We start from the raw sequence: 23800 nt of genomic DNA, 5'->3' as shown, positions 1-23800 counted from the left end.
TATATATATAATTTCAGCGGCAATAGTTTCTTCTTACTTCCAAGTTAGCATGACTACATTTTTATACGTTGGTTGAAACACAACACACTCAAAAATTATTTTATCCCACTTAGTTTCACCTTTTTGATGTGACTACTAGAATATTTAAAATGGCTTGAGTGGCTTGTTTTGTGTTTCTGTTGGACAGGCCGGCTTTGAGGCGTCCTGTCCTAGGCTCAGTTCCCACTCTGCAAATGGTCCCTTAATACTGCCAGAAATGAAGTGGAGGTCAACGGAAGTGTAGTGACAGAGGCTGCCCTTCTGAAGGGCGGGCATCGTAGCAGTTATGCCAGCGTGGCTTCTGTGTGCTTGGACACACGTGGAGCGATGGAGTCACTAAGATCTTGCTAAGCCTGATTAGCGTGCCTACAGGAAACACCACTGCACAAATTGCAGGGAGAAGTCGAAAATGCGTTCTCCAGATGGAATCAAGTGAGAGACCGGCTAATCCTTAGAGGTCAACTCATCAAGCCTTTCCATTTAAGGTGCACACACACTCCACACACACACACACACACACACACTTTCTCTCTCCCTCTGCCTCTGCCTCTCCCTCCTGTCCCTCCCCCTCCTAATCCTCCAGGTTGTATTAGTTATGAGGCAGTCCTTGCAAATAGTCAAACACAATTTTAACCCAGGCTTCCCAAATTATTATTATTATTATTATTATTATTATTATTATTTCTGTGTGTTAGGAAAGCGTCTACAGGGTGTTCAGGGTCTCACTACTATATTGGACTCATAGTGGTTCTCCTGTTTACAGCCCCCCAAGTGCTGGAATTATAGGCGTGCAGCACCATGCCCAGTCTCAATCGCCATCTCAGCACACCCCGAGGGTAGGGCCGGCATGACAGGCCTAGGGATTGAACCCCCGGCCCCTGACCCTGCTTGCAGGAGCTAGCTTTAATCCACTGAGCTATTTGGCTGATCCTTGAGGCCTCCCAAATTAATATCTCATATCACTTCATCTAGCTACAGATACTCATCTGTAAAACAAAGTTCTTGATGCCATCCTACTGGAATAATTGGGATATTAAATAAGTTAGTAATTTGTATTTTATTATATACCAGCACAAACATTAAGATGTAGACTCTGAAGCCATGGTTGGATATGAACTATGGTTATGCTGCTAACGAACTATGTGACCCTGGGAAAAATCACTTAATTTCCCTGTGCCTTTTTCTAACCCATTACAATAGGTCTAAAAGCAGTGTTCTACCTCTTAAGGTTCTCTAGGGATGAAATGAGCCTGCACTTGGAAATGGTTAAGAACGGTGCCTGCCAGGAAGGCAGGGCTCTGCTAGTACTAGCTTTTCTTATTGCATTAGATTTGCCTGGTGACATTTCTGTCAACCCCACTAGGCTGTCCCAGTAGGGAAGGAAAAGAACTCCACCTGAATCTTGTATGCTATATTTCTGCACTAGAGTAGAAGCATAATAGGTTATTTGTTTGCAAAGAAAAGAAAGGTAAAAAGTCAAAGAAGCAAGGAGGAAGGAAAGGAGGGAGGAAGATGAGATGGATGGGGAATTTAGCTAGAATGTTGGAAGTAGTGAAATAGCTCAGAAGGGCTAGTAGAAGGGGTCTGGGTAGATGCGAAGAGCTGCCAGCCTTTTCCTTTTGCTTTGCTGCCCAAAGTCCAGCAGGAAGAGTGACCAGATGACTCCTGCATATAGGGAAACTTTCATCAAATGCCTTCAGGTTCCCCTTGGCTAAAAGTGATGCATAAGTGAGCCCAAGTCTCCCTTTCTTCCCTTTTTATTCTGCCTTTCATAACACTAAAGCATGTTAATGGCAATTGTAAAAGTCCTTCTGGCCTCTGGAGACCTCTGCTTCCTCACTACTTCCAGAACCTCCACGGAGGCCCCCTACCAACCACATTTTAAAGCTGAGCCATTATATGCAGAACTACTTCTGTTAGAATCCTGGGTCTCTGAGCTTCTCCAGGTCACCGCCTTTAATTGCAAGGGATCCGAACCCAGGCAGAGACCATGCCTGAAGGCACATGTGCACAAAGAACAGCCACAGCTCTCTTTGTACTTGCTTTTTTTTTTTTTTTCATTAGAATACACTATCTGATGGATTAAGCACCTGTTTTGGCAAGCTCAGGTCCGATCCTCAGTCCTGAATGCCCTGCTGGCCCTGCCCCCAATGTGCACTGAGCTGGCCACTGAGTCTGGACATGGTGGTGCATGCCTGTAATCCTAGCACTGGGGAGGCTAAAACCAAGAGGATCACTATGAGTCCGAGCTGTGTATTGTGACCCTGTATGAAATACAGAAATGGAGAAAAATTATTCTAGAATCCACTATCTGAAGAAGGGGGCAGAATGTGGGTATTCGCTCTCCATTTGATGCAGTGTTGAGCCAAGGGGTGGTGTTACAAGTAGTTAACATTTGGAGCTCTGATGTTGGTCACAGTAGACTTCAACATCTGTCACCACTCATTAGTGACAAATCATATTTCTTTTTTCTTTTTTTTTTTTTCTTTTCTTTTTTTTTTCTTTTCGGTACTGGGGATTGAACTCAGACCCTGCGCTTGTCAGGCAAGTGCTTATTCTACTGAGCTATCTCTCCAGCCCCAACAAATCATATTTCTTTTCTGGTTGCTGGTTGCCTCATTTGTAAAGTGACCATGAAGATAGTCCCCTCCTCTGGTACTGTGAGTTGGGTTGAGGTAATGTATGCGAGTCTCATGACGTAGGACTCGAGCCCTTGACACTTGATGGGTGTTCTGCTTCCCCAGGGTTCTCTGTTGAGTTGTTTTGTAGCAGCAGTTTGTATACATAGGTGCCGAGATTCAGAGCAAATTCAGATTACCCCTGAATTCTAACTCTTATACTCATAAACTGTGTAATTTTAGGCAAATAAATTTGTCCTTGATGTATGTCTTTCTGCCTTTGTTTTATTTCTTGATTGTTAGTTACCCTCTGCTGTGAGCACGCCTTGCTGAGGGAGGCATGCCACTGTATAGACATACCTTCTGGGTACACAGTACATTGCTTAACAGTGTCGCTAGAATGACTGGATGTGCAATATTCTTACTGCATAAAGAGTATGTGGAAGTAGAATTTCTGTACGCTGAACGCCATTTCAAATCCCTACCTGAGGAAATTACATAATAAATCCTTGGCGAATTGAATGCCATTTTCCTCGAATCTATGCCTTTCTTTTCCTCAGGTGGAACTTTTGAACAGGTAATGGGTTGGCATGGTGCTTGATTCAAAAGATCCAAAGCATTTAAAGAGGAATCCAGCTCCTTCTATCCCCATTCTGCAGCCGCATAATTCTCCACCCAGGACAGCCACTTTAGCCAGATCCTTGGTCTCCTCCTGTAAGAAGTCTATTATTCAGACATCTGAAGCCCTGTCCATTAAAGAGCCCTCAGCATCAAAGTCCCTGTTCTTCCCTGCCCACCCACTAACCCTCAAGGCACTCTGAAGGGCTCTCCCTCCTCCTTGGGTCTTCTCTCTAGTAAAAAGTGATTATAAATCCTCTGCCCCTCTACTTTCACTTACCAGCCTTTTGTAACAGCTAAAAAAAAAAAAAAAAAAATGCTGAAAAAGGATAAGGTTAAGAAGAAGATGGATCCCATCCCCTCCTCAGGACTGACAGCTGTCAGCCACTTGGTGCGGTCCTGTCTGGCCTGTATCTCTTGTCCTTTGGGTAATGAACTGTCCCTAGCTTATGACTACATTGCCCTTTCCCGGCTGTTCCTCTGCGCTTTGCTCACCCCCATCTCTGCCCCAGGCTCCTCGGTTCAGAGTCACCACTGCAGGTGATCTCACCTCTCAGCTGGGCGACTGCTAACACTCTGGGCTCCCTGCCTGCCTACGCGTTTGTCATCCATAGCATGGCCTGGGGACCCGCAAAACATCTTTTCTGGTTCACACAGCTGACCAACTCCCTTATGCTCCATAACCGTTCCTGATACCGGAAGTGCAGCCTATCCCGCCCCCTCTCAGTCTGGCCCCTAAAGCCTTCCTCCGCGTGGCTCCCTGTGTCCTCAGCAGCACTGAAGCCCACGTTGCCTCCGGAAGCTTATGTGCTCCACCCCTGGGAATGCTCCATGGTGACCACTCTTTGGACTCTTATTTTCCTGCACTGGTTCCCCATCCATCCTTCCAGCCCTGACTTAAATCTCCGATTCTCCATAAAACCTTCTCAGGCCCTCCGTATTGAAATGGATTGCTCCCCCTCCTATTCCTAGCACCTCATTGTGTGGTAAACATGAGCCATGAATTAGCTTTAAGGCTCCTAAGGATCTCATTTGTCCCCCTGACTTGCTTATGATCCCCTGGCTGGCAAGGACTGAGTCATATTTATCTTTGTGTCTCCAGGGTCTGCCTCGGGGCCTGGCAAACAGCAAGCCCTTGATTGAAATGTGTGAAATTCAGTAGCCCTGAATGTCTTTAGAGGTAGGCATATCATGCAAAACAACAGTAGCTTTCCATTACTTAGTACCCAGCATGGGCTTGCTATTTTACATGCCGTATATCCTTTAGTGCTCAGAGCAGCTTCACACGGTGAGCAGTGTTGCCCTCATTTTGGGGAGAAAGTACCCGGATCTCAGGAAGGTAAGGTACCACCTCAAGGTCACACAGCCATGGCTAGAACCCAGCTCTGCTTCGCTGCACAGCCTCAATGCCTCCCACGAACCGTGGCTCCCGGGTCACTATAAGTTTGTGCGGACGGGTCTGGAGGTGTGATAACTCGCCTCCCTAGGTGGCTAAAGGATTTCACTAGCTTACGGAGACCCGTGAGGCTGACTGATGGATTGTACTTCTTGGCAGGAGGAATCGGCTTTGGCAGAAGCAGGGGGACTTCAGGTTCCGAGGCAGATGACGAGACGCAGCTGACGTTCTACACAGAGCAGTACCGCAGCCGCCGCCGCAGCAAAGGTAATGGAGCCCTTGCTTGGGAAGTTTCCAGAACGACGCCGTGTGGGAACTCAGCCAGGAAGCAGACTCTGTGATCGATGGACCAAACTCCTTCCTTTCTGTTTTCTCCCTGCCACGTCCTTTATTTACTTTCTGGCTTGTATCTTTCCTCAGAATATTTAAGGGCTATTTTCCCCCAAAGTTTATGCAGTTTTTAAAATTCAGCTCAAGAAATAAAACGGATATTAAAAGGAAAATAGAAATAAGGGAAATTGCTCAAACTCAAGTTAGGTCAATGCAGGAAAATCTAGGTCATGTTGTGTTATGTGGTTCTCAGCAGAACTGTCAAGGTGGAGGTTCCGAGCAGCAAACGTGCAAAAGGAAATGTACTGAAAGTAAAATTTCGAACAATATATAGGATAAAGCATTTGGGTCACAAAATTCCATTTATCTGACACTGAAACTAGGAAAGAGTCCTCCAGTTGGTTCCCAGATGACTTTCTAGACTATGTTTTCAAACAGATTAAAAAAGAAAACAGTATGCATAATTACTTATCATAATGACTGTCAGTGTAAGGTGATGTCAAAATTTTGTAGCCTGGCTCCATAAAGGGCTGAAATCTCGAGTTCTCTGGTTGTTCTATATGCTACATAAGAAAATATGGCATGTCTCAGGCAATTGTCTATGGATGTCATTCTTCACCGCTGCCTATTTCATGAGGATAGGAAATCAGCAAGTGTGAGTGTATTTTTGGAGGAGACCCTGAGCTGCAAACATGAATTCCCTGCCAGAGATTAGGCCAGTACTCACTGAAAGGGACACTGTGTCACTCATGCAGGTGTGCGACTGCATGTCTGGCCCTCCCACCTGTGCTGAAGAAGTGCCGGGGCAGGAAGGAGAAGGGTTAATCATGTCGTGTACCATTCTGCATAGTCTGTCCATGTATGATGGATGTTCGAAGGGTATACATTCTCTGAGCTCCTTTGCTCTTAAGTAGAAGTTTATTTATTTTCTGTATGGCTCAATTTACTCATCTGTACAGGGGACCTTGTAGCTACATCGTATAGTTGGAGATGAATTTTGACTCCAATTATATATAAAAATTTATCATGGCACCTGATGTATACTAAGGACAAATGAGATAGACACTCTCAACTCCAGTTCGTTTCTTGACCTTGCCCCTCCCACCTCCCTTGGTACAACTTTTCCAACAAGGGCCGTCTTGAGGGAGTATTTCCGCTGACACCTCCTGGGAGAAGGATTTTCAGCCCCTGCTGCCATTAAAGTAATGAGGCCTGTCTCTCCCTGCCACACCTCCACTTTCTAGAATCTGCTGCATTGAAGATTTAGAGGGTGGTGATCAATAATTCTTGACCTGTCTTCTCCCTCCCCCAATCCAGCAGCCTGAATCAGGACTGGGGAACTGGTGGGTCTCTTCAGTAGGCCTGGGCTATTTATAGCTAATTGGAAAAACATCAATCACCGAGCATACCCCCCATAAATTGGAGTTTGACTTAAAAGAAGAAAAGCAAAAGCAAACCACAGGTCTCGAGATAAACGATTTGGCCCAGTGCCTGCAGACTGTCCAGAAGGCCGAGCTGGCTGTGGTGCCGCGCCCTCTGCTTCTCAGGCTCTGCGGCCTGCTGAACGCCAAAGCCACTAACTTCATTTCTCTTGTCCATTTATTTTCCACTAAAGGGACAGCCTCTTCCTCCACCTTTATTTACTTTGATTCTTTTCTCTTCTATGTTCCATCCTCTCGCACCACCTCCTTTCCTGCATTTTCATATTTTCTTCTATTTTTTCTCTCCTCATCCTCCCTCATTTTCTTTTCCTCTTCCTCCTCTCTACTCTTTTCCTGAGCTAGTTCCTATTACATCTTCCCATCCATCTCTCCTTCCACACATATGGCAAATATTTGTTCAGCACCAACCTCTAGTCTGCCACTCTTCTAAGCATCAGGGACACAAACCAAGGGAGAATTTCTAAAGCGCCCATGCTTATAAAGTAATATTATGTGGAAATATAATTAGATGGCAGCAAATCCTTAAGGAAGGAATGCAAGGAAGTAAGCTGAGAGAGTGGGAAAGGAGTGAATGCTCAGACTCCCTGAGCATAATTAGCCTACCCTTTGGCATGTTCACAGGCACTGGATGTTGGTGAGATTGTTGGTCTTGCTACTGTTGTTTCTAGGGTATTTATTACCCTTTTGTTCTGGCAAGTGCTCTATTCTAGCCTAAAGAACTTATGCCCAGTCTCCAGTCCTTCAGATGCCAGAGAGTTGTGCCCCATGAAGGTTATGCCCTTTTGTTCTCCTCCTCACATTCTGCAAAGGAATCGAGTGACCTTTGATACTTGGCATCCTAATAGGGAATTGTATAGTACAAAGGCGAGGCAAGGAAGGGCAGGGAGCACACTGCCAAAACAGTGGAGCAGTGTTAGGGCAGTGGATTCTGGTGGGGTTCCAATCCCAGCCCCACCACTTACTAGCAGTATCATTATAGCAATGCATCTTACATCCCTGTGCATAGTTCCCTGGCCTGTAAGGTCAGGATGGTATAATTAATTCTCTAGTACCATAGTGGTGAGTCTACAGCATGAGTGCCAAGAGCCGCAGCAGGCACGCAGAGAGCTCTCCGTGGGCATCTGAACCAAGTTGCCCCAGAAGCCTCACACTGCATAACTGTTGTTTACCTAAACTAAAAACTCAGTATTCAGGCTTAATTATCATAGTGGTACTTGGCAAGAAATAAGTGGGCTTGGGGATGCAATTTGGATGGATACTCAGGCTCTAAAAGTTTGGGCGTTACTGCCCTAGGAGGATATCTTAAAGATTAAAATTAGTCCATATCTGTAAAGCATTCATGTGAAGGTTAGGGTTGGAAAATAAAAAGTTGTTACAGTGTCAGGCCTCACCAGGTTTGGTGTAGTGTGCAGTTTGGGGAGAGTTGTACAATTGCTGCAAACTTGCTGCTGCTGCTATGAGGTAAGGCTCGCTTCTTATCCAGGCCTTTTATAAAACAATACCTGAAACACGAGACAATGCGAAGGGTAGAAGCTGGTGACATCTGATATTAGAGCTCACTTTTCATTCCTAAGTCACTGCCATTAGCTATGCACTTGTGAAAATCTGCTGTTTTCGAAATACAACTGGTGACCAGCTCTAGCTCCCCTGTGTTCTGTTTGGCTGTTCCATGGCCACCACCTCTCTCTCCCATATATCTCTTTCTTCTATACAGATGGTACCTACCTGTGACATCTTTCACTGTATGTGGCTATATTAACGCCTTCCTCTTCTTTGACCCAGGCCTGTTGGAGACCCATGCCCTCAGCCTTCTCCCCTCCATTGAGAGTGCCGTCTAAGCTCCTTCTTGGCAAATGCAGTGCGTAAGGAGTTCCTTGTGCCCTGCCCAGGTTGCACAAGCCAGCTTGGCTGGGACAGAGCAAAGATGATGAAATGCAAGGGGGAACAGCAAGGAAAAGATGCAAATATCAGGAAGCGTGAATTCCTGTGCTAACTGGGAACAGCCATCTCATAGCTCTCGGGGCTCCATGTTGAGGCATTGTACACTCCTCCCTTCCATTTGAAAACTGGGATCTGAGCCGTGATTCCCAGATCTGGGAAGATGTGGGCATGAATCAAGGCATTTCGCTGCTGCTGTCATTGAAGTAGAAGTTGAGTCTCTAGTGTCATATGAAGGTGATAGTGCAGGGGTTTCTAGTTGTACCTTTGCCATCACTGCTGTATGTGCTCACAGCTAAATAACAACCTGTCTCTGAGGCTCACTTTCCTGGCTTCTAAGTTGAGGTTGAAGAGAGTTGCTCAAGAGCACCTGAATGGGGTGGGTGCTGAAGCTTTCCTAGAGGCCTTCCATGAGCTACATGGCTTGGGAGATGGATTCTGATGACTTTAGAAGACAAAATATAACCTGATACTCAACTGAGCCCCTCATTCCTGCTTGAGCCCAAGGAGAGTTGGAGAAACAGTAGCTAAGTAGGGGATGGCTTGCTGTTAGAGTTAAGAAGGGGGTCTGGGTCTCAGCTGTGGATTTGCCCCTTGTCTTCCACATGAAATGGTATAACATTCTCACTTCTGGAATGGGCTGGCAATACAGTGACATGGTAATTGTAAAAGCTAAATGCGTTAGTGGTGATCTCCTTGGTAACTTCTACTCCTCTCTACAAGTTTCTCACTTTCCCTTCTGCTACTGTCCTTATCCTCACCACCTGCATCCTTAGCTTAAAAACTGCTAAAAGGCTTTTCTCAGTGGTCTCAGTGGCTGGGGTCTAGGCCATTATTCAGTGAGAACCAAAAGGAATCACTTTTAAAAAATGTAAGTACAGATCATGTTATTTCTTCAAATAGCTTTCAGTGCATTCCTGAGCGAATAAAATGTGAATTCTTTATCCTGCCCAGAGCCCAAGTGGTTTTGCCCTCCTGTGTCACCAGCACTGTCTCTACCCCTGGCCCTGGCCATCCACCCCAATACTGGCCTCTTTGTCCTCCCAGAACCTTCACAAACTTCCTGTCCTGGTAGTCCCCTCTGTATTTTACCCCGCTTACTCTGGATCTTCACTTACATAATGGCTCTGTGAACCCACTCACACCTCAGCTTGTGCATTTTGTTCCACGCCAGGTTCTGTGATATTCCCTCCATGTAGATACCATCACCGTACTGCTTTAACATTTACTGATATGTGAGTTTATATCCCCGGGTCACATGAGAGAGATAGGACAGGTGATCGATTCAGCAGGTCTGGTTGTGATTTCTGACCTCATATTGCCGCTTCTGTCTGGTCCCAGCTGGGTTCTGAACCTCTGGGCACTCATACCCCTTTGTATAAAGTGGAGCAATTAATCCTGACCCCAAAGAGTGAGCAAATCTGGACAAGGAATGTTTGGGGTCCACCCAAACAGGTTCAATAACTAGTTCTTCTTTCATTCTGCGTTTTCTTTCCCTTCAAACATCCCAAGTTACAAACTAAATCAGCTAAATATTCAATTTTTGCCATTAGAATCTGTTCAAAGAAGAAGTTTGGGATACAGTTTTGGCACAGTCTGGATTTCTTATGTCTATAGTTCTTGTAGGAGAAATGGTACCATTTTGAAAAAAGTGTCTGTTGTGGCCAGGTAGAAAGTCATTCCAGAGCTGATATCTGCAATAATCAGCATAGGTCTGTAGGGGAGAGGAGACCTAAAGGGACTGAGAAGTAGAATAGAGACTGAGACGGGTTTATTTGCTGCCATTTCTATATATGGGATCAAAAGCATCTTTCTTCAAATGGCTAATGAGCAACCAATTTCGCCTCTGCAGGCCACATAATCCATGTATACTACCCAGTGTTGTTGTTGTACCATGATAGCTGCCGTGCATAATGTGTGAATGAACACACATAAATGTATCCCAGTAAAACTTTATTTTCCATAACAGAGCTGTGCCAACCCACCTTTGGCCTGAAAGCCATAGTTAGCCGACTCCTTCTCTCAACTTACCACATAATACACCCTTATGTCTGGCCCAGGAAGCAGGAGTGAAACTTCACAGTGCTTTGTAAAATGAGCCTCACCTTGTGTTACGAATGATCACATAGCCTCAGGTCTCTACTGCACGATTCTGTGTTTGCTCAAGTACATAATCAGCTGGGATGAGACTTGTTTCCAGTGTACTGATTCTTATGCTTTCTAAAGAATGTACTAATCAAGTAGCTGATGTGACAAATTACCACTGGGCTAAGTGTCACCTTATCATCTGGAGATGGCATTGCATGCAGCAAAGAACACTAGATTGAGTCAAGAATATGCATCCGTGCCTCAGTGTGAACTAATCTCGTGGCCACTGGCAAGCCCATGGCCTCTCACAGCCTGTGTTTTCCTACCAATCTTGCAAGCATATTTATGTTACATCATTAAGCCTAAGTCTTACCCCACTTTAAACTGTATTTATGGGCTGGGGAGATAGCGCAGTAGAATAGGCACTTGCCTGCCAAGCAAAAGGTCTTGAATTCAGACTTGTAGTGATCCTCCTATTTTCAGCCTCCCCAGCTATGGGACTACAGGTGAGCACCACCACGCCTGGACTTGGTGCCTGGCTCAGCATGTCCGGGGGTGCGGCTGGTGTAGCATATGGTGCTGGGGATCAAACCTCGTCCCTGTGCTTGCCTAAGCAAGCACTTATTCTGCTGGGTTATCTCGCCACCCCAATAAACACTCTTTCCAAGCATGATAGCAGGCTGCATGGGAAATGGGGTCCACACCCCATCCTTTGTGTGCTTATGATCTCCCAGAGTGGGCAGGTAGCTCTCACCGAGAATAATGCCTATCAAGATAAGCTGGTGTTTAATTCAAGGTCCAGATGAAAAGTGCAGCTGGTGTGTCCAGCCCAAGGCACATTGCTGAGTAGGAGATGGAGCAGACACACTGCTGGGCTGTATCAATAGTGCAGGAACCCAGCATGAGCTGCCCAGCATGCTCTGCGCTGTGGCTGTGTGGCCTTAGGCAAACCTCTTTCTCTCTCTGCACCTCACTCTGCTCATTGTTCTAAGGTTACTAGAGATCCAGGTTTTCTGATTCCCATTCCTATGTACTTGCTCTAAGCCTTGCTGATTAGCTCCAGCAGGCAGAACCAATCCTGCTTTCATTTATCTTTGGTTTTAGTAGCATGTTTTAATTTGGCATGTCTTAAATTAGGGTTTTCTGTAGTAGCAAGGTCTCTTGTATTATAAGCAGCACTTTATGTTAAGGTGTGTAGATATGTGAGTCTTTATGACTGATTCCTTATTGAACACACACACACACACACGCACATGCACGTACGCACGCACATACACACATGCACATATGCTTTTAATCTTGTCTTAGGGGAACAGGACAGGTGAAAGGAATGTCAAGTCACATCTGCAGAAAAAGGACCTTTGAGAATTAAAAGTAGGAGATGGTTCCAAGATCTAAGCTGAGAGCACCAAGTTAGAGCGGAGGCTCAAGGGAATGGAAATGAACGGGATAAAAGGTGTACCCTCACATGATATCACCTGCCTAAGTATGAGGGGCTCAGGGTACCTGGTGCACTGCGAATGGTGGGGAGAGCATGTCAGCATCAGGCAAGGCACACGTGCATGGCTGTAGGAGAAAGGGTAGAGGGCTCTAAGGAAGGGGCACCGTGTTTGCTTGTCAATAAATGTAGCGATCCCAAATGCTATTCATCACTTCTCGCCCAAACACGATGACTTTTTTTCTATCTTCAAGATAGTTCATCCTATTTTCCATTGCACACAGATAGAAACCAAGACTCCAAAAAGGAAATCATTTTCCCAGAGGTTAAAAATGTCATCTTTTTAAATGAACAGAAGCAACTGGGGTCAAATGGTGACAATAGGAGAAGCAAGATGAGAGATACAGGCTTCTCTCTTTTCTGAGCTTGAAAATGTTTCAGTCATTTCTAGGCAAAGACACTGAGAAAAATAGTGATGATTTTAGGTTGCACACAAGCTTGGTATATGGCAGACACAGATTTGAGTCCTTGCCCTGCCATCCTAGCTGTGTGACCTAGTACTAGGTGCTTTCCTTCTCTGACTTACGCTTTTCAAGGATAAATCCAGTCATTGTCTTTCTGTTCTCCCTGAGGCTGCTGTAGGATTAAATGAGGTAATATATGCAAAGAGTATGCTTAGCCAAGTGTGCCTGCTGTGCAGCCAGTTAAATGGTAGCTAGCTGAGCACGGTGTATCAGTGGCCAAGCCACACACAGCCCATGGCCTCTTTTTTCTCACTTCTAGAAAATAAAAAAGAGATTTCTAAGCGTGAGCGTAACTTGGGTGATCCTGGCACCTTGGGGCATTGTGATAGCATGGTGCACTTCACAGTCCACTGTGTCGGGACTAAAGACGACCTTTACCACAGGCTCAGCCTTCAGTAAGGCTGCAAGCTCATGACTAGGACCTGCTACTGAGAGAAGAGTAAACACTACGGTCAACCTGCTTTGTGCTCAGTCAACTTTCAAAGTCTTTGTAACCAGAGTGACCTGGAAAAGATGTCCAGAATGACTTGGAAGAGACACTCAGATTTTGAAGATAGGGAATGATATCATGGGTTGGCCTACTTGTACCACGTGGGAGAGAGGCACACTAATGTCATTGTAACTGGAGGCCTCAGGCAAAGCATCTGCCGTAGACCTCATCCTCATGAGTGGATGTAGCAGTACTTTCCTCTGATGGATTTATGTGGTCATCTGATGGTTTTCACATGAGCCTAGGGAAAAACAGAGGGAGATTAGGACAGGACAGAGACAGAGAAGCAGAGAAAGGAGTGCTGGATGAACCTGCAATAAAAGAAGGGAGACGAGGTCAAAGGCAGGAAGAGGCAGCCAAGCGAGTATTACACAATTTGTGGAAATTCTGAGCTTTGGGATCTAATCTTAGATATGTTCTCATTTGGTTTGGAAACTGAGCCAGGCTTCAGGTCTCCATCTCAATCTGTCAGACTTGACACTGTGCCCTACGATACCATTCTGAAAGGCCATGTGAAGGCTAAGATTGACTGCATCACCTTGAGCACCTTGATGGTTGCCCTTCAGATGAGTAAGGAGCACTTCCGGGCGTGCCTCAGTGGACCATGGAGGTACAACCTTGAGGTACAACTCTGTGTCGGGTCTCTCCACTTCTTCTCTGGCAGGGCAGTTCACCTGCTTTGTTCCTCAGACAACATGAACTAAGTGACCTTGTTCAGACATGTCTTTCCATCATGATGCTTCTGCTCTAGAGCCAGCTATCTGTGCACTAAACCCTCAGAAACATGAGCCAAATTAAACCTCTCCTCTTCTAAATTGAGGCAGTCAGTTATTGCATCTCTGTGACAGGAAGCTGACTAATACAGTCTATGATGAAATACATGTGTGGAGGATGGTGAGAGTAGAACCAGAAACAAGCACATTTGCTGTGTTGAATTCTCTCGATGCTAATCCACACTTTTTAAATGCATCATCTCCTGTAATTGTCAATAATACCATGAAAAGGGATATTTGTATTTCCAATTTACAAATGAGGACATGAAGGCTTAAGAGAGCTCACTTATCTCAGGCTCCTATGTGATTGCAGGATGTGAATTTAAACTGCTTGGCTTACACACCCATCATGACATTCTGAGGGTGCAAGACACAAATCATGGAGAGTTCATATTTCAGTGCCTGGCTCCAGGCTTATGTTCAGTAGGACATTGGGCAGATGCCAAAATCCAGCCTGCCACAAGAAGCCTAATAAATCCCCGTGGAACTTCCTGAGAGTAGCTCTATGACTCCCTTCCTGGGTTCAGTTGGAGAGGGGCTGGTATCAGCAATAACTATGGTCAGAACAAGTTCCACCGCTGAGAAGTCAGTTCACTCTGAAGGACAAAAGGCAGCATTAGTGGTACCAATCTCCCCCCCAATAATATTTATCAGACAGGAAAATACATTATAAGAGGGAACTTCCAGTTTTGTGGTGGAGCCAGCCCATCCCAGTTTGTGCTCATGTCTTCCCATCTCTACTCTGAGTGACGAGTGACATTGTATTAGTAGCTCATAGTCAGCTGTGCCGGCCAGCCATATTTACACCACTGTGGCTGGCAAACACGTACACTGGAAGCACCCTGTTTCCCCTCAATGATCTGATTGTTAAGTAATTTGTGGAACATGATATGAGCATTGAGTAAAAAGTTAGAATTTAGCCTCTGGCTGGGGTTCTGGGACCATTTTATTAAAACAGTCTAACCAATCCGAATATTTTCTAGAGATGATATATCCACTAGTGAGAGACATGGTTTAAAAGGCACAACCCAAAATCCTGGACCTTGGGCAGAGAGACCCTTTGCAGAAAGAGATGGCAAGATGGTCTCAAGAAGCTAGGGGCTTAGGTTCTATGTTGAGATTGGGCTCTCCAGTGCTTCCAACCTAAGGGAATGGTGAGTTCTAGAATGGACCTCAGGCAGAACCAACAGCATGAACTCAAGTTCCAGTAAGTAGTGAGAAGCTCTGCTATGGCTGGGTAGCCTCTAGCCTAAAGAACCTCAGAATCAGTCAGAAGCCTTTAAAAAAAAAATTAACAGCTCCAAGTACCTATGCTACACCCAATTCATAGGGATGCCTGGTAAGGATCTGCTTGCTGGCTTAAATCCTTCCAAGATTCCAATTTTCCACCAGGACTAAAAAACACCACTTAGTACCTTATTTGCTGTAACAAGGACATATCCTCTTATTGTTCTGGCTTTGGGATCCCATGAAATGTATCTTCATTTTCACAAGCCAGACCCTGGAATCATACTTACAAGAGCAATAGCATCTTCTAGCAGTCAATTAGCGAGTGTCATTTTTATGCCAGATCCATTGCATATTCATTCATCTTCCTATGTAATCAGCTGTTGTCCTTGTTTTCATGTTTAAAAGAATAAAACTGAGACCAGTAAAACAACTTCTCCAAAGCCATAAGTTCAATAGTGACAGGACTGAGTCTTGACTTGGACTCTAGGTAGTTCCTAAAACTTCTGTCAGGCGCCCACCAACACAGCACTTCCCAGTGGTCTGCTAGAAGCACCTTGGCTATTTCTGCCCTTTCCTTGTCATAACCTCTGCCCTGGTCCTTGGCTGCTTATGATGTGTCGTGCACTGATAACCTTACCCCGGTGGGGGCCAGGAGCCAATGCAGGCTTTTTGGAAAGTTATTACTTTTCCTCTTACAAAAACAAGACTGAGAATCTCGATTCCTCTTATTGAAAGAACAGTAAAATGCAAAAACCTAGCTTTGATCTGCGCCTGCATTTGGCCCTATTTTATGAGACAAAGAAGAGAAAATTATGTATTCAGACATTGTTATGGGCTTAAAAAGCTTCTTTCTGATGTCTCTCTTGTGTCCCTTCTCTCAGCTCATGAAGGCAATAGACATCGGCTTTCTTTTGCTTAATGTTGTCTTCCAGAGTACCTCTCCCCAAACCTGCAGGAACGTCAAGCAGTCCTGGCAAAGGCGGGCTCCCTGCATGCAGGGGGAGAGCCAGCCAGCTTCAAAAGCTCCCTTTCTGAGGCCTGACGGTCCCTGAAATATTGTTTAACTTGCTCTCAGCTCTCTGGCTCCTTTGCGATGCCAGCCAGCTCAGCACCTGACAGCCTCGCATCCCAGGGAGGGAGGTGGCTGTCAGGAATCAAATGGGAGACCAAAGGCGATAAAGCAAACATGTCGTTTTTAGTTGCTTACACTAGCGAGAAGGAATAATCAGTCGCTCCCGCTTTCTTGTTTCTCAGCTAGGCTCAGCAGGAATTTTCCCTCCTTTTCGGTAGAATGAGAGATTGTAGCTCTCTGCTTTGAGCCTGAGCAAGAGCACTCTGTCACCCTTTTCTTCCTAGTCCTGTGGGATGGCCAGGATTCCCCTGCCCTTGCAACAGTCATTCCCAGAGGAGGAGACTCACTGCAGGCCCTGAGTGGCCCCGTGTCAGGAGCTGCCCTGCACATGGTGCTGGCCTGCCTGACATTACTTAGTCTTGACTTCTCATTTGAATGGTTGGGGGTGAGTTAATTTAATTTTCCTGGCTTTGATTTCTTGCTCTGAAAACTGAAGGTGATAATCCCACCTTATAGGGGCTTTGTGATGATTGAAAGGTGTTCTTAAAGTATAAGCTACATGAAGGAAGATGGAGAGAGAGAAGCTGGGAAGGGTAAATCAAGCCAGATTGAGAAACGCTTTGCATGCTGAGTTTACTCACTTACTCATCTAGGTAATCAGCTGATGTGTGGTACACAGGCAGCTCTAGTGAGTCTGTATGCCAGCGACCACATACATAGTGAAAAATAAGTCAGGGATGTGGCTGTCCCTGTGAAGCCGGTAGTAATGCCAGGGGGAAAAGGAAAGGGAGGCAGCATTTCACAAACACATAAATGAGTGTATAATTCCAAACTGGAAGAAATCCTTCTGATAGAAAATAAAAGGAATTGATGTAATTGGGGTAAAATAATGAAATATATCTTTGAGGCATATAAATGCTGAAACTTGAAATATGAATGTGAGGTAGCTAAATGTTAAAAAGTAAAGTTCATTCTTGTAAGCATGAAAGAGCATAGTGTTGGGCTGGGGAGATAGCTCAGTGGTCTAAGTGCCTGCCTGGTAAGTACAAGGACCCAGGTTTGATCCCCAGCACAGCAGGCTGGGTCTGCCCCACAGAAACTGAGCATTATGTTGTATGCCTGTAATCGCAGTGCTGGAGAGGCTGAGATAGGAGCATCACTATGAGTACAAGCTGCATAGAGAGAACCTGTATCAAATAATTAGTAGAAGGGGGGAGAGAGAGAGACAGACAGGTGGAGGAGGAGAAGGAGAGGAGGAGGAGGAGGAGGAGGAGGAGGAGGGAAGGGGGAGGGAGAGACAGAAATGGAGACAGAGGAGCAGAGACTGAAGCCAGGGGACCTGTTAGGGCACTACTGAGGCAGTCTCGGGATCTCTGGATGAACACATCATGCATGGAGCTCAGAAATATGTGAAAGCCCCAGGACTCAATATGAGCCACTGAGGATTTGAGGAGATGAACACAGGTTCATTCTAACCTCTGACCGGGAAGAATCCCACAGCCAGGGGAAGGAAGAGCAGGCAGTTTCCAGAAGAGACAGAATGAGCTGGAGTTTAGAGATTATGCCCCTGGGGAAGTTTCTGAGCCACCCAGGTGGGAGCCTTTGCCAATCTAGAGCTTAGCCTGGGGAGAAGGTGTCAGCACTCCATAGTCACATCTTAGCTTTCTGTTCTGAAAAATTGAGTGCAGCAAACAACATGTATTGATTTTCTCAAAGTTTTGTAGGTCAGAAGTCCAGTCATGGCACATAACTGAGTTTCTGCTGAGGGTCTCACAAGGCTAAAATCAAACTTCATGGGGGGAGGGGCTGGCAACATCAGTGAGATACAGTGCGATTCCGAGCCTGTGTAGTTGTTAGCAGTGCTCATTTCCTTGCAGCTGTCTTATTGATGAGCCTGTTTTCCTGCCAGCCACCAACAGAGGCCACCCTGCACTCCTATGGGTCTCTCTCACGCCCTCCCTACAAGACCTCCTCCATTGTCAATGCCCAGCATGCCCCTTCAGGGCCACCAGAAGAACATGGCACAGTGACCCCCCTCCTTCAAGGTACCAGTCTCCTCACAGGGCTTGCCAGATCATCTGATTCTGCCAGATCTGCTGAATAGATACTCTTTTGATGAACTGTTTTAGGACCTTTATTCATCCAAAGTCTCACTACCTTTGTCTCATAATGTTACCTAACTATGGAATGATAATCATATTCATGGTCACACCCACGTTCAGGGGGAGAGGAACATATAGTTTACCCAGGGAGTGGAACTCCAGCGAACTCTTCAAATTCTACCCTGCAAAAATTAGTTTTAAAAAAGCCAAAAGTCTGAGCCAGTCCTAGGAGATGGTGTAAACAGAAATTGAAGAGGCTGAGGATACACCCCTCAGTGGTAGGTTGAGGACTAAAGTACACTGGACACGCTTAGACCAACTCATGCTCTAACACAACAACAAATGCCATGGCCCAGGAATGTTGCTCACAAGAGCACTTTCCAGCCTGCAGAACACGCTGAGCCAGGGGAGATTTGTAACCAGCAGTGCAGCACACTCGACCTGCCTAACCATGCCTGGTTCTCCAAGTCGCTCAGTGAAACGCACTCTTCTTGCACTGGCAACTGATGAACTCTTCTTCCAGGCTCCAAATGAGCACTTTTACTGGCCAATGCATCTTCTAAGCGGAGGAGACTTCAGAAAAAGTGGGGCCCAGTATAGCTCAGGGGCTGAAGTTCTGAGCCATGCACAAGCTATGCGGATGCCTGCTCATGAATGAGGTGTGGTGTTTGCATAAATTACATCTGGGTCCTCTTCAAACTCTGAAATACTTTGCTTTTATTGTAGGTTCCAGGAGAAATGCAGTTGTCTGGAATGTGAGGTGTTACTAAGACATAGCACCAGCCTTTAAGAATCCTTTCAAGGTTTTTGTCTAGAGAAGAAATCATGACCATTGACTCATAAGTATCTCTCTTTACTCCCAGGGCATCTGAGGAACAGCAGTGTTGCAATGCTATTGCTGACAGTTAAATCTCCTGGATTTTATCTGTTTTTTAAAATGTATAATACATAACAATATTATTAGCATTAAACAGAAAAAGTAGGAATAAACAATGACTCTCTGGGCCACTGAGCCCGTTTCATGTCCTCCCCGCCCTTATTCCTGTGCATCCTCTTCCTCGCCCTGCTGCTGTTACTGACACATATTTGCACTCCTGTCCTGGCACCACGTTTTTCCATGGCACTACACTTTTTCACAGAGCTCAGAACAGAAGAGTGTCAGTGCAGCATAATTTCTAATACTGAAAAATTAGAATGGGCCCAAATGTCCAACAACAGTGGGATGACTAAGTAAAATATGATGCATCAACTTGTTAGAATATTGTGCAACCAGATAATTATGAAGAATGAATTTTTAAGAAGGGCGGAATTTACAAATGATGCTGATTACTTCTGAGGACAAACAGAACAATTCATTTGAAAAGAACTGTGTGGGTGAATCACAATATGTTATGCACGTATGTATTTATGCTTCTGCTTATTATTTATATCCTGCTTATTTTCAAAAGAGACTTAGGGTGGGTGGACTTGCTGGATGTGGTCCAGCATGCAGTGCTGCAGTTTCAGTCTTTAGAGCTAAACACAGTAGTTGTGAGTCATGGCCGTGTCAACTTGCAGCGATCAATTTAATTCACTGATCCTCACTTTCTGCTGCTATGTGAATGGCCTGCATCATTGTTGCTCCTTCTAAGAGCAGTTTCCAGGTTAAAATAAAATAATGCAAGTAGAATTTAACCCAGTTTCTGGGAGGCAGAAATGATCAACAAATGGTAGCATCAGCTCTGGCCACGTAACTTCACACATGAGGAGTCTTTGTCTCAACAATCAGGTCATATGATCTCAGAGGTTGACTGTGTCTTTACATTGATTGGACATCTTGAAAAAAAAATGATGGCTGTCCCTCCTGTAGTATTCATTTAAACATCTACATATGTCTGGTCTTGGGGTCCCTAGAGACATCAACATATTTCACCTTTACCTAATGGAAAGCATTTTAAAATGGAAAAACAAGAATCAGAAGTAAATATTCAAAGAAGAAGGGTCCTGAACAATGAGATGGATCTTCTGCTTTGTCCTTGTAGTGTAATTGTCTAAATAAAGGACAGTTCTCACACACCTAACCATGGTTTGCAATCTATGTACCTAGTAAACATGTTTGGGAGTCAAAACAACTGTCTATTTTGGGATTCCAGATCTAGAATTTAGCTCAATGGATTTGAGTGGAGACTACACATTTCCCATTTTTTTTCTTTAGCCTCATTATGTGCATCTGGGGTTCAGAATCATCATCGTAATGATTCTGATCTAATTCTAATCCTTGTCTTTAACCACCAAAGATGGTTAAGACTAGTGATTTCTCTCTTCAAAACATTTTTAAGTTAGAGTGTACAAGACATAATGGAGATTATCATATTGAATTCTGTGATCTCAGCTTCCTTTCAGGAAAATAAAGTTTGATTCAGTAATGTCTTTCTTGGCTCTATCGTACTATACTTCTAATTGCAGGGTACATTTAAGATAAAACAAAATAATGTAATAAGATCGCTGTTTTAATAGCTGAAGAAGTATGAAGTAAGGATGTTGGGATGCAGAAATGCTATAAACCAAGAATGGCTACCTAGAAGAGAAAAATTTTGAGACAGATATCTAAAGAAATAAAAGTGGAGAACTTGAAACAAAGGCAAGACAGGCACCTTCCCAGGATCCTTCCCAGGCTCCTGAAAACATCTCCAGTAACTATCCCAGCATTTAAAGCTGAAGTCAGTTTAGTTCCCAAGACTTAAAGCCTTTTCCACAGGCCCCAAGATACACCTAAGAGACATCAAGTACAGTTTTGTTCTTGTGGGTCTCCAAAAGGGAAAAGCAAGCAAATGGGCAATTCCAGAGAGCGTGCAAAAGTGCCAGGAAGAACACTTGAGTAGCACACGCTGAAGGGGGTAGTCTGCCTGCATTATGAAGAACAGGGTGGCACTGCTGGTGGGAAGAAAGAAGACTTTTCCAGATACAGGCACTCCATAAAGAGACTGGGACATTTCTGACACATTGTGGCCTCAGAATAATCCCTGTTGAATAAAGACAAGGAAGGAGAAGGTGAAGGCATCTCTTGTTCTTTTCATTGAGACCTGAAGTTTGAGGAGCACAGAACTACAGAGGACCTTTGGTCAGTGACTGGGCTTCATCACAAGGACCCTAAGAGGCTACCGAAGGATTTCACCTCAGAAGTGATGCTTTCATATTTCTGTGGCTGAATGGTAACCCTAGCTGTAGCCCAAGCTGGCATGGAAGGAGACAAAAGTAGCAAGAGGCAGACAAGCCAGGGAGCTGTTGGAATAATTCGGATGAAAAATGACACATTTAACCGGAAGCCCAGAGACTGGATGGAGGGAGAGCACATCGTTTGTTACTGGATGAAGTCAGAGGCCACTCCCACTTACCTGTCTCCTGTGGTCCAGCCCCATCACCATAGCAACAGCCTCTTTAACATCCCTGGCCAGAGACAGCAATAACAAACTCTTACATCTGTTCCTGGAGGTCCTGCCTCTATTTTTTCCTTTCTTTTTCTTCTTTTCTCCCCCTTTGATTGTATCTGATCCAGCTTCACTGGGTAATTGAGTGTTTGAGAGTGAAAAATTATCTCAGCAGCTTGGCCCTTATCTTGACAGCGAAGCAGCACTTTTAATTTAATTTTGTTCAGAGACGCACGGGTAACAAATTTCACTAATCGCCGGGCTGTCGCCCTCCGCATGGTAACGAGCCGTTTTTTACCAGGCAGCCCAGCATAAATACATGTGGGGGAACAGGCAGGGGAGAGAGACGGAGGCTGGGGAGGGAGGAAGGGACAGCTGCAATCAATATGAGCCCACTTGGGCTCCGCCATCAGGTGTAGAATCAGAGATGAGAGGCGAGCTGTGAACACAAAGGGCTTTGAGAGTCAGATGCACTGGAGCTCCTTTTCCCGCTTCAACTCCTGCTATCTGGGTGAAACCTTGAGCAAGTTGCTTACAGTCTCAGCACCTGTAATATGGTGATAATACCCTCTACCTCTCTGCGCTGCTGCTGTGAGATTAAAGGAGAAGCTTTATCATAAGCCATCATATTACTCAGAACCATGCCACTATAGTCCCAGGGCCAGTAAGGACATGAAGTGCTACTGTTGAGTGTGGACCCCAGCGATGGTTGTAGTGCATTCAGGACAGCCTCTCTAGGCCACTGTGCAGTTGTCGCCTGCATTCCTTCAGCAATGGGAAGCTCACTCCTTATTGAAGCAGCCAGTAGCTTTAGCTCTTAGAGTTATCTTGCTTATTCGGGCATGAAATACTGATCTCTCAACATTCTGCACTAACTGAGCTCCAGCTCCTCCTCTGGACTCCTAAAAGGGGTGAATTTGCTCACCTCCCTTCCTAAGTAAGGGTCGCCACACCCAAGACTTCTCATATCCAGCTAAAAATATCCCACTGAAAATCAGTGCTGGAAAAATGAGCCACATAGCACAACTTTGCACTTCACATATGTGGAAACTAAGGTTCAGAGAAGAGAAAAGAAACTTTAAATATGGCCATCATTGGTTGAGTACCCACCGGGATGGGGCAAGAACTGCCTTGTCATTTGGGAGTTGTAGTCCTGGGTACTAAGCCCCGTGCCTGCACGCTGAGCTGCACGCACAGTCATTTTTCATTTTGGGGGGGATAGGATGTTGCTAAGTTGCCAAAGCTGGGCTCAAGTTCATGATCCTCCTGCCTCTGCGTCCCAAAGGGATAGAATTCCAGTTGCGCATCACTATGCTCAGCATGGGTTATCTTTTTCAATCCTTGCAATATAAGACCTTGTTCTGATGGTAGAGATCCATGAAGCATAAAGACGCAAAGTAGAGACCCAGAGCACAGGCCCGGTGAGTGAGTGAGACGACCCAGGGCCATGGGATCCTGAACAGACCCAGAACCCTGGCCCAGTGAGTGAGTGAGATGACCCAGGCCCACAGATTCTCATTCAACCCAGGCTGCAGAGCCAGCAGGGAACTCTTCAGCAGAACTCCCTGCAAAGAGGCTAGAGGCAAGACCCACCCAACTGATTCAGGAGCAGAACATCTTGCCAGAGTGACACAAAGGGTTCAACTCTAATGCCTGCAGCAGAAAGAAGTGGAGCACAGCAGCCAGATCCAAACAACACCCTCGTGGAGGAATCTGAACTTCATAGATCCGGACCTGGTGCTAAGGTAATAACTCTATCCAAGCTCTACACCAAAGGCCAGAAGACAGTGGTATACAAAATGACAAAAAGAAGGAACAAAATGCAGTCTCAGGCTCCAAGTCTACCCAGTACAATTGCAGAAGACATTAGCACTGAGGAAACTGGAAATCATGCACTGGATATCTCTGAAATAATAGCATTGACAGTAAAGAATCAACTGCAGAAAAGTATAGAAGAAATCAGATCAGAAATAATTTCGGAACTAAAAAATGTAGTGGTAACTATAATCAAAGAAGTACTAAGTGCTTCTAAAGAATACACTGATAAAAAAAATAGAGGAGAATATAAAAATGATGGAACCCCTGAATAAACAATTTAGGAAAGAAATAGAATCTATGAAACAGGTTCAAAGTGATACACAGGAAATTAAAAACTCAATCATAAGCTGGCATAACCGTTTGCGTGAAAGTGAAAATAGACTTTCTGACCTGAAAGACGCCATTGCAGCTAGTGAAAAAGTAAGAAAAGATCTCTTTAAAACAACTAGGATGCAGGAAAAAATAATTCAATACCTG

At 45.1% G+C, this 23800-nt stretch overlaps 1 protein-coding gene across 4 annotated transcripts in view; it reads left to right on the top strand.

Annotated features, from left to right (window-relative positions):
* The window catches only part of Astn2 (astrotactin 2), a 1030147-nt gene that overhangs the window by 294255 nt on the left and 712092 nt on the right, over nt 1–23800 (top strand). For all 4 annotated transcript variants that reach the window (XM_023701575.1, XM_012516970.2, XM_023701577.1 and 1 more), the window contains one exon: nt 4831–4938. In XM_023701575.1, coding sequence (XP_023557343.1) covers nt 4831–4938 — 108 coding nt within the window. The remainder of the gene's footprint in view (nt 1–4830; nt 4939–23800) is intronic.

Source organism: Octodon degus, unplaced genomic scaffold (genome assembly GCF_000260255.1).
Source record: "Octodon degus isolate 3935 unplaced genomic scaffold, OctDeg1.0 scaffold00137, whole genome shotgun sequence".
Taxonomy (NCBI): domain Eukaryota; kingdom Metazoa; phylum Chordata; class Mammalia; order Rodentia; family Octodontidae; genus Octodon; species Octodon degus.
The sequence above is the reverse complement of the archived record's forward strand: the minus strand, read 5'-3'. Positions and strand labels throughout refer to the sequence as shown.